At 44.2% G+C, this 16951-nt stretch overlaps 1 protein-coding gene and 1 pseudogene across 1 annotated transcript; both read right to left on the reverse strand.

Annotated features, from left to right (window-relative positions):
* Positions 1-2984: 2984 nt before the first annotated feature.
* Positions 2985-7635, reverse strand: LOC109754817 (flavin-containing monooxygenase FMO GS-OX-like 2). Its single transcript, XM_020313714.4, has 7 exons — positions 7067-7635; positions 4852-4922; positions 4591-4752; positions 4027-4109; positions 3786-3936; positions 3454-3630; positions 2985-3374 (listed from the first exon to the last, which is right to left on the reverse strand). The coding sequence occupies exons 1-7, from the start codon at positions 7608-7610 to the stop codon at positions 3249-3251; spliced, it is 1314 nt and encodes a 437-aa protein (XP_020169303.1). The 5' UTR covers positions 7611-7635; the 3' UTR covers positions 2985-3248.
* Positions 7636-12996: 5361 nt separating this feature from the next.
* Positions 12997-16303, reverse strand: LOC109754789 (flavin-containing monooxygenase FMO GS-OX-like 3; annotated as a pseudogene).
* Positions 16304-16951: the final 648 nt, after the last annotated feature.

Here is a 16951-nt window from a genome sequence, read left to right on the forward strand (position 1 = left end):
AAGTGACGTTCCGATATTTATAGCATGCTAAAATATGCATTACATAGCGATTAAAAGTAAGCAACAATTAATCTACAACAGTAAAAGCATATAATAGAAGCATGCATGATAAAATAGCATGTTAAGCGCGTCCTAGACGTGAAAAATTGGCTCTAACATCGAATTCCCGAAACATTAAGCACAATTATACATTTTCCACGAAAACAGACTGAACCGAGGGCTTATGTGCAAAATGACTCAGATGGAATATAATGCGCATAAATACGGAAAAATCTGAGTGTAAAAATGTAAAAACGCACGCAATGTACGTACGACAGTATGCCGAACCCGGGCCGTCGGACAATTTAATGTGCACAGCTGCCACTCATGTTTTTTTTATTACAAGGCACCCGCAGTGAGGCCCATCTAGGCCCAACCCAACACCGCCCTGCCCACACTGCCCAGCCCTTGGGGGGCAGTGGCTAGGTTTCCTAGCCACCCGAGTGGAATGTGGCGGCGGCGGTTGACCAGGGCAACAGCCCGCTTGGTCGGGGCGGCCAGCAGGGCCGGTGACGCACGTAGCAGAGCGGCACGCGTGGTTCGATGCGGGAGCTCTGGCGGCCACGACGACGGCCAACGAGGGTCACACGCGGCAGTGCGGCGACGAGCACTAGGCCATGGCCCAGCTCGCGTAGCGCGTGGCGGCGCTCTCAGGCGCTCAGCTGCCCGCGGCAACGTCCGACGGCGTGCGATGTGTCAGCAGGGTCCGCGCGCGATGCGGCTGCCTTTGCAGCAAGGCGTGATTGCCATGACGCGGCTCGGCCACTGCAAGCGCGGCGACGTGCGCGACCAGCGAGCCTAGGCACGCGGCGGGCGGGCTTGAGCAGAGGGGCGGTAGCCGGCCTATCACGCAACATGCGCGGATCATCGTGCAGCCGAGGCTTGGCGCGGTGGCGGACATCGACGAGGACCGACACAGCTCGGCCATGCGAGCTGGCCATCCTGCACGGGACCGTGGTGGTGGCGTCCAATCGTTGACCGCCGTGAGCGGCGGCGCGCAGGCAAGCCTGGCAGCGACCGGCAGCGCGAGCACTGCAGGAAACACGACGCGGCTGCTGCCCTGCAGTCGAGGCCAACGGCGGCTGACGGACCTCTTGTGATACGGCCAACAGGGTTGTCCACGAAGATGTCGGCGCGATACAACAAGTGCATGGTGATTTGCATACACATAACACATGCAAGTCATCCGGACGGCATGTATGAGTTTGGGAAGATGATTTCGTCTCTTCTGTTCGTCGTCGGACGACACAAACCAGCGAGACGACGCGTGCACATCCAGTGCATCGCGGCGGTGCCGTGCTCATCAGGGCACCGTCTCCCTACAGCATAGTCAACAAATTCCTCTACATGCAAGATCGATCCGCATTGGCAGGCGACATCAGGTCAGCCGCGATCTCACCAGAAAAATCTACACCGTAGGTAAAACTAATCCGGAAAATTACGGGATCGCAAAGACGGAATCACAACAACAAGAGGAATCCATTTTTGCGAACAAATTCCGGATCCATACCTCCGCGAGATTGACGAAAGCCTGCTCGATGCAGGCTTGACGCAGGCTTGATGGAGAGTTGGAGGAGCGAAGCGTGCTGATAACGTGTTCCGCAACTCCTGCCGGCGAGTCCGGTCCAAGGTTGCAGAGCGGGAGCGAGCGTCGTAGTCGATCACACACAGGTACAGAAAGTAAATGGACACAGAGATGTAGAGGGGAGTCTTTCTTTATTAATCATCATCACTGTACATACACAGGGTGCTCTCCTCTTTATATATCTAGGGGTGGAGGGATAAGTGCCCACTTTAACGTTAAGTGGAGGGACTTGGTCTATAATGGGCCAATAACTTGTTCCATCTAAGGCCCAAGTTTCCCAACATGTTGGTTTGTTCTTTTTTTGTTGAGGGGATGTTTCTATCTATTGGTAGGAGTGATCCGATTTTCATCACTTTTTCTTGTTCTTCCTTTTAGTGGTCTTCTTTAATCTCGCAAAAAAGGTGTTCTTCTTTACGTGTTTCATTGGACTTTTAATTTTCCTTTTCTTCAGTGTGCTTTCTTCGGTATTGTTTTGTTTCCTTTTAAAAAAACGTTTCCTTCCTTTTCTGTGTTTCTTACTTCTTCTTCTATGTTTGCTTTAGCAATTTTCATCAATTTTCTTCGGATATCATTGCTTTTTTCATTTTTTTCTATTTCTTTTGACTATTTTTATCAGTTTTCTTTGGGTTTGTGAATGTTACTGTAATTTGGGGAAAATGTACACGCGCCTAAAAATATAGTTATACGCGAAATAGAAAAATTCCCGTATTATAGAATTTTTCCTTTTTTCTTTCTTTTTTTCTATTTCTTTTTACTATTTTTATCAGTTTTCTTTGGGTTTGTAAATGCTAGTGTAATTTTGGGAAAATGTACACACGCCTAAAAATATAGTTATACGCAAAGTAGAAAAATTCACGTATTACAGATTTTTTTCCCTTTTTTCTTTCTTTTTCTGCCTTTACTTCTTTATTTCATAATTTCATCCCCCCCCCCCCCACACCTGCGCCTTAGCGCTTTTCGACACCTTTTAAAAAAATCACGGGTTTACTTCCTTTTGATTAGATTTTTTGGGTTCCAAAATTCACGAAAATTAATTAAATTTCTGTGTTCTTAAAAATCTGCAAACATTGTAAAAAATTATAATTTTGTAATTATTATTTTCTTTTAAAGTTTGTAAATGTGTATTCTAGGTCAATTTTTTAAATGTATATTTTTTTTTCTAAAATCTGTCATCGTAGCAGGTTTTCATACTAAATCAGCGACAATTAATATGGATTGGTGGGAGTAATACATTTTCAATCTGTTCAAAGGAAATAAAACCAGGCAAACAACATGAGTTCCAGTTTTTTTTTCTTTTTCTTTTTGAGTTCCTGTTTCGTGCATCCGAACGCTGTTGTTGGGCCAGCCCACCCGCGCGATATAGGGTTATGAATACTCCCGTTTCCTTTGATGTTTGGTCCTTCTGCCTGCCAGGACTGTACAAGGTTAATACCTGGTTACAACATTTTGCATATGGAAACTGAAGTAGTTGCTGAAACAATTAGCCAGCCAATACAAATAATGGGCAAGATCGACCAAGTGACTCGAAGCCAAACAATCCAGTATCTGCTATTCAATATTGATCGGTCAGGTAGGAATGCTTTCTGAAATCCTGATGCGCCTGTGGCAACAGGTGGCCGTCGTCTCATTCATCCCGGTAGCTGTCCGGGCGATCAGCCAGGTTCTTACACGTCGCAACGAACATGCCCTTCCTCCATCCTTCCATCCTCCCCAGCCCGCATTGCTCCGCCACCCAGTCCTCATACTCAAACTACAAACGCCCAAATCGAAGTATCGATTGATTATGTATATGTACATGGATGAATGCAAGCATGTATGCATTCACGTACCGGATTGCCTTGTCCCAGGTCATGAGTGCGTCTCTTGGCGCATCCGCGAGCTTCCATGTCCGAGTAGAACGCATCCACATCCCGCATCATGGCTTCTTGTGATGGGAGCTCGAGTCTTCCCGACAGAACACCGGCCACCCACTTGCTTTGGAGCTGAAACACTAGAAAAGGGATCGTCTGCCCAGATAGACGATACATCAGCCCGGACATATCAACATATATATGCATTAATTAATTTCATATATCAAATTTCTAAACAAGCTTGGTTGAGGGGCTGTCTATCCATCACGTGACCAAATTCCATTATTAACTAAAGGTGTTGATTGACTGACCCTGAAGGGCAATCCGATGAAGGAGACGTGAGGAGCCAACATTGGCGGGAATACGTGCTTGTACAGCGGGCCCACGCGGTTGTCGTCCACGGAGATTGCACCGGCCAGTTCGTCGTCGCTGTCACCTAGGAACGGGAAGTTATACTTGTATCTGCAAGCAAGCCACCAATTCGTCAACGCAATTAGCATAAACCATCCGTCAATCATCTCAGACATAATTTGACAATCGGTTGTAACATACCCAGTGCAGTGCAGGACGACATCAGCTTTGATCTTGCTGCCGTCTTGGAACACCAAGCTACCGTCTTCCTCCGCCCGCTCAATCTGCAAAATGTTTGCATTTGAACATTGTGCGAACCAAATCCTAAATAACTACTAGTTAGGTGATCCTTGTTAACATACACTCCCTCCGATCCATAATAAGTGTCACAGTTTTGACCTTAGTCAAAATTGTAACACTGATTATGGATCGGAGGGAGTATTTCTTACAGATATTCAAATAAGTCACCTCAGCATGTAACCATGCAGGCGGGAAGCACCACCTCAACGGATGCAATCATGCATGAGAAAAGGTTTATCACGCTATTTATATTTAACAAATATTTTGAAACTATACAATAATCAAAGATACAATAAATTATATGTATGCCTCATAATAATAACTCAATTATTCATCTTCTATACAACAAAATCTTACTGAAATATATATATATATTATGGCCAATCTGTAGCAATACGTGGGGTATCATCTAGGTATATTAAAAAATTAAAAACCAAGTGTTTAGTAATAGTATACAGTGGGTACCGTGCAGGAATGGAGCCACAGGTTGGCATGGCCAGTCGCAGTAGTAGTGTGCATTTGATAAGGAGGTTCTGATCGCATGGCGACGTGGACCTCTTTGGCCACACCGGCGATGTCCCTCGAGATGTCCATGCCGCTCGGTTGGTACCCTATCACCATCACAACCTAGACACCAATAATACAATAGTAACCAATTAGTAAGTTAGCACGTTAATCACGATCGAGTAATAACAATGAACAGTAGTACACATTGTGGATGCACACCTGGCCACGAAATGGATCAGGCACGCGGTAGCTGTGGCTGTGCATCTGTTTCCCGGGCCAGCAATGGACGCCTGCACTACAAAATCATATGTCAGCAAATCGGACGATAGGTGAGAAGCAACACTGAATTGTCGGAGGCTAAACCCCCTCGAGGGGCTTAAGACAAGGTGACCCATTGAGTCCTTACCATTTCCTGTTTGTGGCTGATGGGCTGGCTAGCTTGCTTAACAAGGAGGTTGCAAACGGATCTCTTCTCCCCTTAAAGATTGCTCGAGGGAGCCCAGGAATATCAATGTCCTCTTTACGGATGATAGCTTACTATTTTTCAAGGTCTCAGTTGTGCAAGCCACCAGAATCAATGGTGTACTGAACTTATTCCAAAGAAGATGTACCGGGCAGCTCCTCAGTCAAAGTAAATGCTCTCTTTTGTTTAGTGAAGCTTGTCCGTCGCAAGTCAGAGAATAGATTAAGAAATCTTGGGCATGGAATCCTCCTCATTTGGAAGCAAATATTTGGGCCTACCACGCCTGAAGGAAGAATGAAGAACGACAAGTTCCAACCGATCATGCACAGATTTGGGAAGAGGTGCAACGATTGGAATGAGAGGTTCATGTCTCAGGCGGCAAAAGAAGTCAAATTAAAGCTGTTGTCCAAGCATTGCCAACATATGTCATGGGAGTGTTCAAGTTGAACATAGGCTTTTGTGAAAAGTATGAGAAAATCATAAGAGACTTCTGGTGGGGAGACAAAGAGATCAGCGCAAGGTTCATTGCATCACAAAACCTAAGAGGTATAGGTTACCGTGACATGCATTTAGTCAACCGTGCCTTGCTGTTGGAGGCTTATCCAGAAACCGGATAGCCTCTGTGCTAGAGTGCTAAAGTTGAAATACTACCCACATGGAAACCTTCTGGATACGGTTTTCTCCTCGGACGCGTCTCCAGCCTGGAGAGGCATCAACTTTGGCCTTTAGCTCTTAAAAATGGGTCTGATTTGGTGAGTGGGAAACGGAAGAAGCATTCAGATTCAGATTCAGAGGATACCTAGGAAAGACGGGCTCAGAACTGCGGAATTTATAAAGAGATCGAGGCTTCCGTGGGTTAATCAACTTATGCATCCAGATACAAGTGAGTAGAACACAGAGTTGATCAACCAAATTTTCCAACCCATTGATGCGGAAGAGATCTGCAAAATGAGAATTCCCTCAAATATGGTAGAGGACTGTGTAGCATGGCACTATGAAAAGCCCGGAGTCTTCACTGTCAAAAGTGCATATAAACTGGCATATGAGATCAGAAACAATGCTACAGCTGCTGCCTCTAGCTCTTTTAAGGATGCAGGTGACAGAAACATTTGGGGACTGATTTGGAAAGCTAGAATTCGTGAGAAAATCAAAATCTTTGGCTCGCGTGTTACCACACACTCCCTTGCCACAAAACAGAATGCTTTCAGGAGAACAACTGTCAAGGAGAACATGTGTGAGATTTGTGGCAATGAAATGGAGGGCGAGTTCCACGCTGTGATTGCTTGCACAAGGAGCAGAGCTTTGAGAGCAGCCATGAGGGCTGTTTGGGAGCTCCTGAAAGAGGTCGCTTTCAGGTCCAGTGGAGAGGATTGACTTCAGATGTTGCTGGATCTGCAATCTGAAACTGTCAGAAATAGAACTCTGTTGCTACTCTAAATCTGATGGTCAGTTTCTTTGACGCCGCCTCTTCTCTGAATCTGGTGAATTGGTGCGGTGGCCAGGGATCATCGAGGTCAAGTGCTTGCCTCTGTATGCCAAAGCAATGATCGTTGCTCGACAGTGGAGAAAGCTGAGACAATAGCAGCCCTGCCACTGATTGATTTGAAAGAAATAGCCAAAGTTTACCGGTGATGTGGTGGTCCTCGAATCTGTCCATCTGTTTCCCTCTTGTGGCCGACATCCTGAAGAATTTCTCATCACACCGCATCGCATCAGTGTTGTTGGCAGAAGATGCAATTCCCTCGCCCACGACCACGAGCTCGCTACATCGGCAAGAAGTTCAGGCAACAAATTGTCGATTGCAAAGTCCCGGGTACCCTTAGACAGCTAATGCAAGCTGAACGTAACTATTCCATTGAGCAACTGCTACTCATGGTTGTCAGAAAAGATCGGATCCATCGGAAGTAGCTGCATGCTGCCTACTGCTAGTGCTAGCCATCAGCAGGGGATAGATCGGGCCGAGGGAATTACCGGCGATGGCGGCGACGCGTGGCTCGGTGAAGTGGCCGTTGCAGACGACCACGGCGTCGAACACCTCCTCCTCCGGCTCGCCGCCGCCGCCGTCGGGCCTCCTCGAGCGGTACGAGACCCTCCAGCCCGCCGCGCCCGCGCCGTCGTCCCTGCTTCGGCGGACGCTGACGACCTCCGTCTCGAACCGGACCAGCCCGAGGAGGTCGAACCGCCGCGCGAACGCCTCGAGGTACCGGAGCACCTCCGGGTGCCCGGGGAACCTGCGCGGGTCGGCTGAGGAGCGGCCCGCGACGAAGGGGAAGTCGAGGAAGCCCATGCTCTCGCGGGGGAGGTTGGTGCGGAGGGACGCGTAGAGGCTCGAGTGCGCGCCGCCGGCGCCGAGCGGGTCGGCGGCGTCCTCGGCGGCGGCGTAGCGCCAGGTGCCGCCCACGGCCGCGGCGCGCTCGAAGACGACGGGCGCGTGGCCCTCGCGCCGCAGCTCGCGCGCCGCCGCCAGGCCCGCCGCCCCCGCGCCGATCACGGCGACGCGCGAGCAGGACGGCATCGGGGAAAGTCTCTGGCGTGCTCTGCTAGCGAATCTTCAGCTTCTTTCAGCTGGCGTCGCAGTCGCAGGACGAGGAAAAGTCGCGTTCTCCTGTCTTCACAGCCGCCTTCTTTTTTTTCCCCTTTTTTTTCACTGGTTTGCTATTCCTGCACGTGGCTTTTAATTCTGCACTTTTCCTAAAAAAGTTATTTCGCCTCAGGTTGTTTTTGTGGCGGTCCGATCTGCACGAATCTCGGTAGCTCGAGGGTCCTCGGTCTCGCGTACTGGGTTGTTTGTGTCGGGTTCTTTTTGCTCTATTGCACTTCTCTTTCATTTTGGGTTTGCGGGTCACCGCGGCGGAGGGAAGGGGGCGCCTCGCCGGTGATTAGCGGCAGGGGCTGGCCGGAGATCCATGGCAAGCGACAAGCCCCTTGCAAGCAGCTTGAGGTAGGAGAGATGTTGGTCTGGAGAGGAGCTAGGTGGAACTCTCCGTCTGGCTCGCCATCAACAAGCACCTGTCACCGGCGGAAGGTTTTTTTAGTCTTCTTGCTGCCCTCCTCTATCCATTTTTTTCCTATGTGTTATGTCTCCTTGCACATGATTGGTCTGTCGCTGTCAAGTTTTCAGGTCATAGGTCCACAGCAGGGTGGTTCAGGGTTGTTGTTTATCCGCGATGGATGGCTTGATTAGCATAGGACAGCAAGCAGGGGTCACAGATCATGTGCTCGATTAGCTCATCGAAACACCCCTGAATCTGTGCGTTCGGTATCTCATTCTGAACATGGTTTGGGGTGATTTTGGTGTGATTCAGTCTAATGGATGGACCTGGATTGTTTTGTTACTTGATTTGTTTTGATTATTATACTTCTTCAATAGGATGATCTTTAGGGTGTTTCGCACCCACCATGGTTTTCATGAGCTATTTTTTCATGGTTTGATTGTTGTAGCTCATTGCTAATAGTGTGTTGAAATGTATTACCCGCCTCTCTCTATCAGTTCGGACTTTTGGATGAGTTGGTTGGAGCATGAATTCAATATTGTATCAGACCTGAGGTCTTGGGTTCAAGTCTCAGTCCCTGCATTTTCCCCAATCATTTATCCAAGCCCACGTCGGGCGTGAGAGGAGGTGTTAATCATTACATATCCTCGTCAGATGTGAAGGGGGTGTCATATAAACTATATCTCCTCTTCCTATCAGATCGGTCTTTTTGGGATAGTTGGTTGATAGGAATATCTTAACATGGTATCCAAGCCAAGAGCATGCCAATGCAGTACTAAAAAAATGATTCTGCGGCCAACATAAATCCCATGTCTAAGGACTAATAAGTCTAGACGTGACGGGGGACTAATAAGTCTAGATGTGACGGGGGGTGTTGAAATATATTGCCCGCCCCATCAGTTCAGACTTTTGGATGAGTTGGCTAGAGCATGAATTCAATATAGTGTTTTATTGTTCTCAAAAGGAATCTCTCCATTTAATTCTCAGTGGTAATATCGTAAATTTACATTTTTTTCATCTAACACCGGTTACTTGGCGCGTGCCCTCGCACGACAATGCTGATGTATATAGATTGTATAGTTTCGTAAGCTCGAGAATAAGAAAATCATACTTTAAAATATTTTAGTTTGGTTTGCATAAGATGGAGATAACACTGGACATAGAAATAAGCCCAAAAAGACATCTTTATTGGAGAACCTTTCACATAGCTTGGGTGCTCCAGTGGCGGTGATTGGCATTGATGGTTGCTGCTACCTGCCGCTGACCGCTTTTGGCAGGCATTTGGAAGTCATGTATTTTTGTTTATTTTCCTTTTAAATACTTTGGTTGTGTGCAATATCAATGTTTCTACTAGCTCTTGACTATATAGAAGAAAAACTACATGCTAACACGTGCTTCACCCCCGTGGCTCTGCATTTATGGCATTAACTCTTATTTCTCTAGCCGATTATTGTAGTTAGTTATTTTGTTTTTGTTTTATGTACCTTGGATTCGGTTTTAATTATGTCCTAGGATGTTTTTTCATTTGTATATCGTGTTGTGCTATTGTTGAAGACAATATTTGTTTTCAGAGGAGAGTGAAGTTGTTCGGTGCATTGTTATGCGTCTTTACATGTTTTGGCCTCTGTGTGTCAACTGATAGTGGTTGTGTGAGCTCCTCAGGAGCTCTTCTTCCACGCAAAATCCATGGAATTGTTGTTCTAATGCTCACATGGGCCAGCCAGTGAAGCTCTTAGTTGCACAGCTCAGTTCCCTATTCCGCTCGCAAGCTTGGCTTTTTTTTTCACTCGCTACAATGCTAGGTCATGAAAAACCGGCTATCATATTTTTTATTTGAAAAACTTTGTTAAATTAAAAGATGTTAACGGATTTTTATAAAAATTGCAAACTAGATATATGTTGATTCCAAACAATGTTCATGAATTTGAAAAGGGTTCACAGATTTAAAAGAATCAAATACTATAAAAATGTTTGTGAACTTTAGAAATATTCATTAATTTAAAAATGTTCATAAATTCAGAAAAGGTTTGTTCATTTTAAAGAATATTCACTTTTTAGAATGTTCACAAATTTTAGTAAATGTTCATGAATTAAAATATAAAAAATAAAAAGAGAATAATAATAGGAAATAATCATGAAAGGGAAAAATAAAAACTATAGAAAAATACAGAAAAAAATGGAAAAAAATCAAGCAATTCCTTCTCATACTGGAAAAACTCGTCGGCCCATTACGGCTAGATTTGCATTAACCTCAATCAGCGATACAAATCCTTACACATGAGGCCCATTAGGACCCCCACAGCCCTGGCGGGTCCAAATCTAGTGAGCTTAGTATCTTAGAAGATATTGACATTCATAGTATTAAATCAATACCATTGGTTCCATCAATAAATATATTTGCATACTGTAGTTTTTGGCATGGTATATGTTAATATTTTTAAATATATATGTGGTCAAACATTATTTGCCTGAAGACAAAAACTAATATGCGAATCAAATTGACATCGGGGCGTAGTACTCAGGCCCTACCTTGATTAAAATATTTATCTGCAGACGACTAGCCAATTTTTAGTGAATATTTTTGCATCAACTGTTTCCTATTATAACTAGACAATATTTGTTCTTTTTTCTGTGATGAAATGTTGCATAGTGCTTTATGATAGTTATTGAATTTACAAAAAGTTACAACCATCAGAACAACAAGTGAACAATGGAAAGATAAACATGAGTCTTTAATTAGTTGGTTCTTTTATTTTGGAGCCAACTATAATTTGCAACCGGTCGATTATTCTTTTGCGCAATGTGAGGAGATTGTGGATAATATGTTTTCAATACCATGTACCTCTTAATGCATCGTCATTTATGTCGACAACATACAAATTATCGACGTGAGAGAGTGAGACAGGGAGGGGGGGCAGAAGAGAGAGACCTTGCCATTTTAGCAACAAGATGGGAGGACTATAGTTGTCGATCGGGAAACCAGTCAGTGATACTTGGTGAAATCCTGGTGTGCTTGTGGCAGCAAGTGTCCGTCATCCCATTCATCTCGGTAGCTCTCCGGGCGATCCACCACGTTCTTCGTCGCCGCGACGTACATCGCTTTCCTCCACCCTCCTACCCCCTCATGCCCACATTTCTCCGTGAGCCAATCCTCGTACTCAAACTAAATGCACAAATCAATAGAAAAATAGACTGGCCGGACATGATCATGGTCTATTCATCTAGAAGTATATATGTACATGAATGAATGTGCATATGTATACAAATAGGTACGTACCGTACTGCCACCTCTGAGGTCATGAGTGTATCTTTTGGGGCATCCACGAGCTTCCAGCTTCGAGTAAAACACAGCCACATCCTGCATTATACTAGTAGAAAGCCTGTGCATTGCTACGGGCCATGAATACATATTTGCTGGTTAGCCCGTAACAATCAAAAAGTAATTGAAATATACTTCACTTGGGATGCAACTTGATAAGAAATCTAATAGAAAGTTGTGTATATAGAGAGCAATAATCCAACTAATTATCTATTACAGTACAAACTTAGATCTCTTTTATGAGTTTAAGAGATTTCCATACAATGTGAGTATTGTTGTCTTTTAACTTCATCTGCATAGCACAATCTGAGTCATATACCAATTTTAATGAGCTATAAATTCTAGGCTACCTATAAATCTCTTGGATGGTATTTTCTCTAAAAATAGCTTGTTAAGCTATGTGACATTTATGTCATCGCATAGCAGCAACTCCTTTCTCTTTTTCTTGGAGAAAGAAAATAAAGCAGACACTCCTATCACAAACTAGATATATGTTGATTCCAAACAATGTTCACGAATTTGAAAAGGGTTCACAGATTTAAAAGAATCAAATACTATAAAAATGTTTGTGAACTTTAGAAATATTCATTAATTTAAAAATGTTCATAAATTCAGAAAAGGTTTGTTCATTTTAAAGAATATTCACTTTTTAGAATGTTCACAAATTTTAGTAAATGTTCATGAATTAAAATGTAAAAAATAAAAAGACAAGAATAATAGGAAATAATCATGAAAGGGAAAAATAAAAACTATAGAAAAATACAGAAAAGAAAGGAAAAAATCAAGCAATTCCTTCTCATACCGGGAAAACTCGTCGGCCCATTATGGCTAGATTTGCATTAACCTCAATCAGCGATACAAATCCTTACACATGAGGCCCATTAGGACCCCCACAGCCCTGGCGGGTCCAAATCTAGTGAGCTTAGTATCTTAGAAGATATTGACATTCATAGTATTAAATCAATACCATTGGTTCCATCAATAAATATATTTGCATACTGTAGTTTTTGGCATGGTATATGTTAATATTTTTAAATATATATGTGGTCAAACATTATTTGCCTGAAGACAAAAACTAATATGCGAATCAAATTGACATCGGGGCGTAGTACTCAGGCCCTACCTTGATTAAAATATTTATCTGCAGACGACTAGCCAATTTTTAGTGAATATTTTTGCATCAACTGTTTCCTATTATAACTAGACAATATTTGTTCTTTTTTTCTGTGATGAAATGTTGCATAGTGCTTTATGTTAGTTATTGAATTTACAAAAAGTTACAACCATCAGAACAACAAGTGAACAATGGAAAGATAAACATGAGTCTTTAATTAGTTGGTTCTTTTATTTTGGAGCCAACTATAATTTGCAACCGGTCGATTATTCTTTTGCACAATGTGAGGAGATTGTGGATAATATGTTTTCAATACCATGTACCTCTTAATGCATCGTCATTTATGTCGACAACATACAAATTATCGACGTGAGAGAGTGAGGCAGGGAGGGGGGGGGGGGGGGGGGTAGAAGAGAGAGACCTTGCCATTTTAGCAACAAGATGGGAGGACTATAGTTGTCGATCGGGAAACCAGTCAGTGATACTTGGTGAAATCCTGGTGTGCTTGTGGCAGCAAGTGTCCGTCATCCCATTCATCTCGGTAGCTCTCCGGGCGATCCACCACGTTCTTCGTCGCCGCGACGTACATCCCTTTCCTCCACCCTCCTACCCCCTCATGCCCGCATTTCTCCGCGAGCCAATCCTCGTACTCAAACTAAATGCACAAATCAATAGAAAAATAGACTGGCGGGACATGATCATGGTCTATTCATCTAGAAGTATATATGTACATGAATGAATGTGCATATGTATACATATAGGTACGTACCGTACTGCCACCTCTGAGGTCATGAGTGTATCTTTTGGGGCATCCACGAGCTTCCAGCTTCGAGTAAAACACAGCCACATCCTGCATTATGTCCTCTTGTGATGGCAGCTCGATCCTTCCCGAAAGAACTCCGGCAACCCAGTTGCTCTGGAGTTGAAACACAGAGAAAAGGATATCCTGGAGATAGATCTCGATATGCATCAATGAAATTAGCCGTATATATATATTGGGAAATACACTTTGATTCCTAGTTGTATATACACCCTATAGGGAGATGCTTTTTTTAATAATTAAACAAAAAGTCAAAATAGTTCAGAAGGTTTTTTTAGAATAAACTTGACTTACTTTTGCACTAGTATATAAATTTTCACCAAAAAAACCCAACGCTGACTTCACATAGAAAAAGACAAAATTTATTTGCTATTACAGGTCACTATTCACACTATTATGGCCAAAATTTTGTCTTTTTTGAAAAGAAGTCAAAGGAGGATTTTCTTTTTGTGAAATTTTTCTGAAAAGTACAATGTAAGGTCAAGTTTATTTAAAAAATATTTTCAGAATTTTTTGACTTTTTGTTGAATTACTAAAAAAAATTCTCATATAGGGTGCATATGTCCCCATAGACCAAAAGTTCCCCTCCTATATATATTGCTACATGTCATTGCATACACATAAAAGTGTGTGTTATAGTGATTTCATCTACCGATCTTGAAGGCCAATCCGATGAAAGAGATGTGAGGAGCCAAGTGTGGCGGGAAGACATGCTTGTATAGCGGGCCCACGCGGTTGTCGTCGACGGAGATAACAGGGTCCTTGTCACTGAGGAATGGATAGCTGTACTTGTATACCGTGGTACATACGCACCCACCAGGATGGTTAAGATTTAGTTCACACGAGATGTTTTAACGATCAAAATAGTTATAATTTGACAAGATATTTGTATGTGAGTACATACCCTGTGCAGTGGACGATGTCATCCGCCTTCACCCGAGTGCCATCCTGGAACACCATGCTGCCATTTTCCTCGGCACGCTCAATCTGCAAACACTTCATGCATTTCAATTTTCAAGCGTCAACCAATCATGGTATTTTTTCTCTTTGTGATTATTTATGTATTATGGGTGTGGCTAGATCTCAGCTGAGCGAGACATTTCATGCATTCCAATTTTCAAGCGTCATCAATCAAAATGAAAAAGATAATAATAATTAGAAAATGTAAACAACTAAAAGGGAAAAGGACAAAAGAGGAAACAAAACGAGAAAATCCGCACGAATATCCACGTAAAATCATACGGTGGAGAGGCTGAGTGATAGATTTAGTTAATTCTATCTGAGTGAGAATTAGCAAAACCGACATGTTATTTGCTAGAAAGATCAATGTGTAATCCTAATGTGAAGGCCAGCCGGACTTCTTTGCTTTACCATAGGATGAAACCACAAGTTGGCACGGCGGGCAGCAATCTGCATCATCTCACACGTGGAATCAGCTGAAGGTAGCAGCGATGGGCAACATGGACCTCTTTGTCGACGCCAGCAATTTCCCTGGAAATGTCGAATCCACTTGTCCTGTATCCTACTACCACCACAACTTAATTAAGCCATCAATATAAATACTCCCTCCATTTTTTTTAGTTTGCATATAAAATTTGGTCAAAGTCAAACTTTGTAAAATTTGACTAGCTTTGTAGGAAAAGATATCAACATCCACACTATAAAATCAATAATATTAGATGCATGATGAAATTAATTGTCATAACATATAACTTTAGTATTGAAGATGTTAATATTTTTTCTATAAAGTTAGGCAAACTTTACAAAGTTGACTTTGACCAAATCTTATAAGCGGACTAAAAAGAAACGGAGGAAGTACAGTAAATTATACAGCACAATAGAATAAAGTGAATGCATGCAGAAATTGGCAATGGCTCCTAGGTGCATATGCCCTCATTGTCTAAATACACATTTTGAAAAGTTGAAAAAATCAGAAAAAAAAAATCCACGGGTATATTCGGACATTCTATGTGCATGCGCACAGTTTCGGTGAAAAACTACGCATTTTGTGGCTTGTGTAAAAAAGATAAAGAAATGCAAAACGGATAGTTGTAATGAAGCATCAGAAATTGTCTTTTTTACACAAACCACAAAAAACCTCGTTTTTCACCGAAAACTTTGTGCACGCACATAGAATGTCCAGATATACACGCGGGTTTTTGTTCGGAATTTCTCAACTTCTCAAAATGTGTATTTACGCAATGGGTGCATATGCATCTACATCTAGGAGCCATTGCCAATTTCCGACTTAGACGCACCTACTAAACCGGCCACCACGCACGGCCACTCACCCAACTAATTCCATGCACTAACTAATCACCTACATGCATTACATCCACGCCCACGTACACCGCCCTTGAAGCTCCTTTTGAATGGCCATACGACCCGGCCAAGCAGGCTAACTAACTCATGCATGTCTAACTCAACTAACTAAGCTGACTACGTGCACTTATTTCTAGCTAAACCAGCCATAATAACAAGATTAGTCCCAACACTCCTCCTCTATCTCGCGGCCGACGCCGGCAAGCTTTCTCGAGCAGTACGAGACCCTCCAGCCCGCGGCGCCGACACTGCGGCGGACGCTGACCACCTCCATCCCGAGCCTGACTAGCGCATGGAGATCGAACCGCCGCGCGAAGTCCTGGAGATACCGGAGCACCTCCCTGTGCCCGGGGAACCTGCGCGGGTCGCCCTTGGCTCCCTCGGCGGCGACGAAGGGGAAGTCGAGGAAGCCCATGCACTCGCGGGAGAGGCTGATGCGGAGGGACGCGTAGACGCTCGAGTGCGTGCCGCCAGCGCCGAGCGGGTCTGCAGGGTCAGGGTCGTCGTCGTAGAGCCATGTGCCGCCCATGCAGGCGGCTTGCTCGAAGACGACGGGGACGTGGCCCTCACGCCGCAGCTCACGCGCCGCCACCAGCCCGGCGGCTCCCGCGTCGATCACGGCGACGCGGCGCGATGGCATCGAATGAGGAGGAGAGCGATCGTGGGAAGTCTCCGAGACCAAGCTAGTCTCACGCTCTTGGCGTAGCGTGTGTTGTTTTCACTTTTCTTCGCGTGGAGCAGTTGATGGAGCTACTCGTGAATCTTTTGTTTCTTCTATGCTCATCGCTGTCGGAACATACGTATATAACGTAGCCGCCTCGCATGATGAGGATGTTCAAATGAACAAAACGTATATTCTTTCACATTGTTGCTCGCATTTTTATGTCAGGCTTGATTTTTAAAAAGAGAAATGATTAGAATCAGCCGGCTGATTACGTGTAGATTTCCGCGGCCCGCGCAGCCGTTAGATTTGAGTACGATCGGACAACGCACAACCTCTACTCAGCCGGACAGACCTTCACCACACGTGCCTCTGCCACTTGACAATTATCGGCAACATCATATCTGTTGCAGAAGTCCTTCCGCAACAACGCATGTTGCAAAAGAGTTGAGACAAAAAAAACTCTCAACAACACATGTTTCAAAGAAGTTAAGATATTTTCTTTCTGCAACAGAATCTTTGTCGCAAATGTTTCTGCAATGGTGAGGAAAAGGTTGGGTCGCTGGATGGCGCCAGATCAAAAGGTTGTGGAGGCGGCGGATCTTTGCTGGTTAACTAGGTAGTCCT

Source organism: Aegilops tauschii, chromosome 4, assembly GCF_002575655.3.
Source record: "Aegilops tauschii subsp. strangulata cultivar AL8/78 chromosome 4, Aet v6.0, whole genome shotgun sequence".
NCBI lineage: Eukaryota > Viridiplantae > Streptophyta > Magnoliopsida > Poales > Poaceae > Aegilops > Aegilops tauschii.

Coding starts and splice junctions, on each gene's coding strand:
- LOC109754817 (XM_020313714.4), bottom strand. CDS start 7,610: ATGCCGTCCTGCTCGCGCGTCGCCGTGATCGGCGCGGGGGCGGCGGGC. Junction 4,923..7,066: donor ACGCGTCGCCGCCATCGCCG/GTAATTCCCTCG, acceptor TTTGTAGTGCAG/GCGTCCATTGCTGGCCCGGG. Junction 4,110..4,590: donor TGTGGCTCCATTCCTGCACG/GTACCCACTGTA, acceptor AACATTTTGCAG/ATTGAGCGGGCGGAGGAAGA.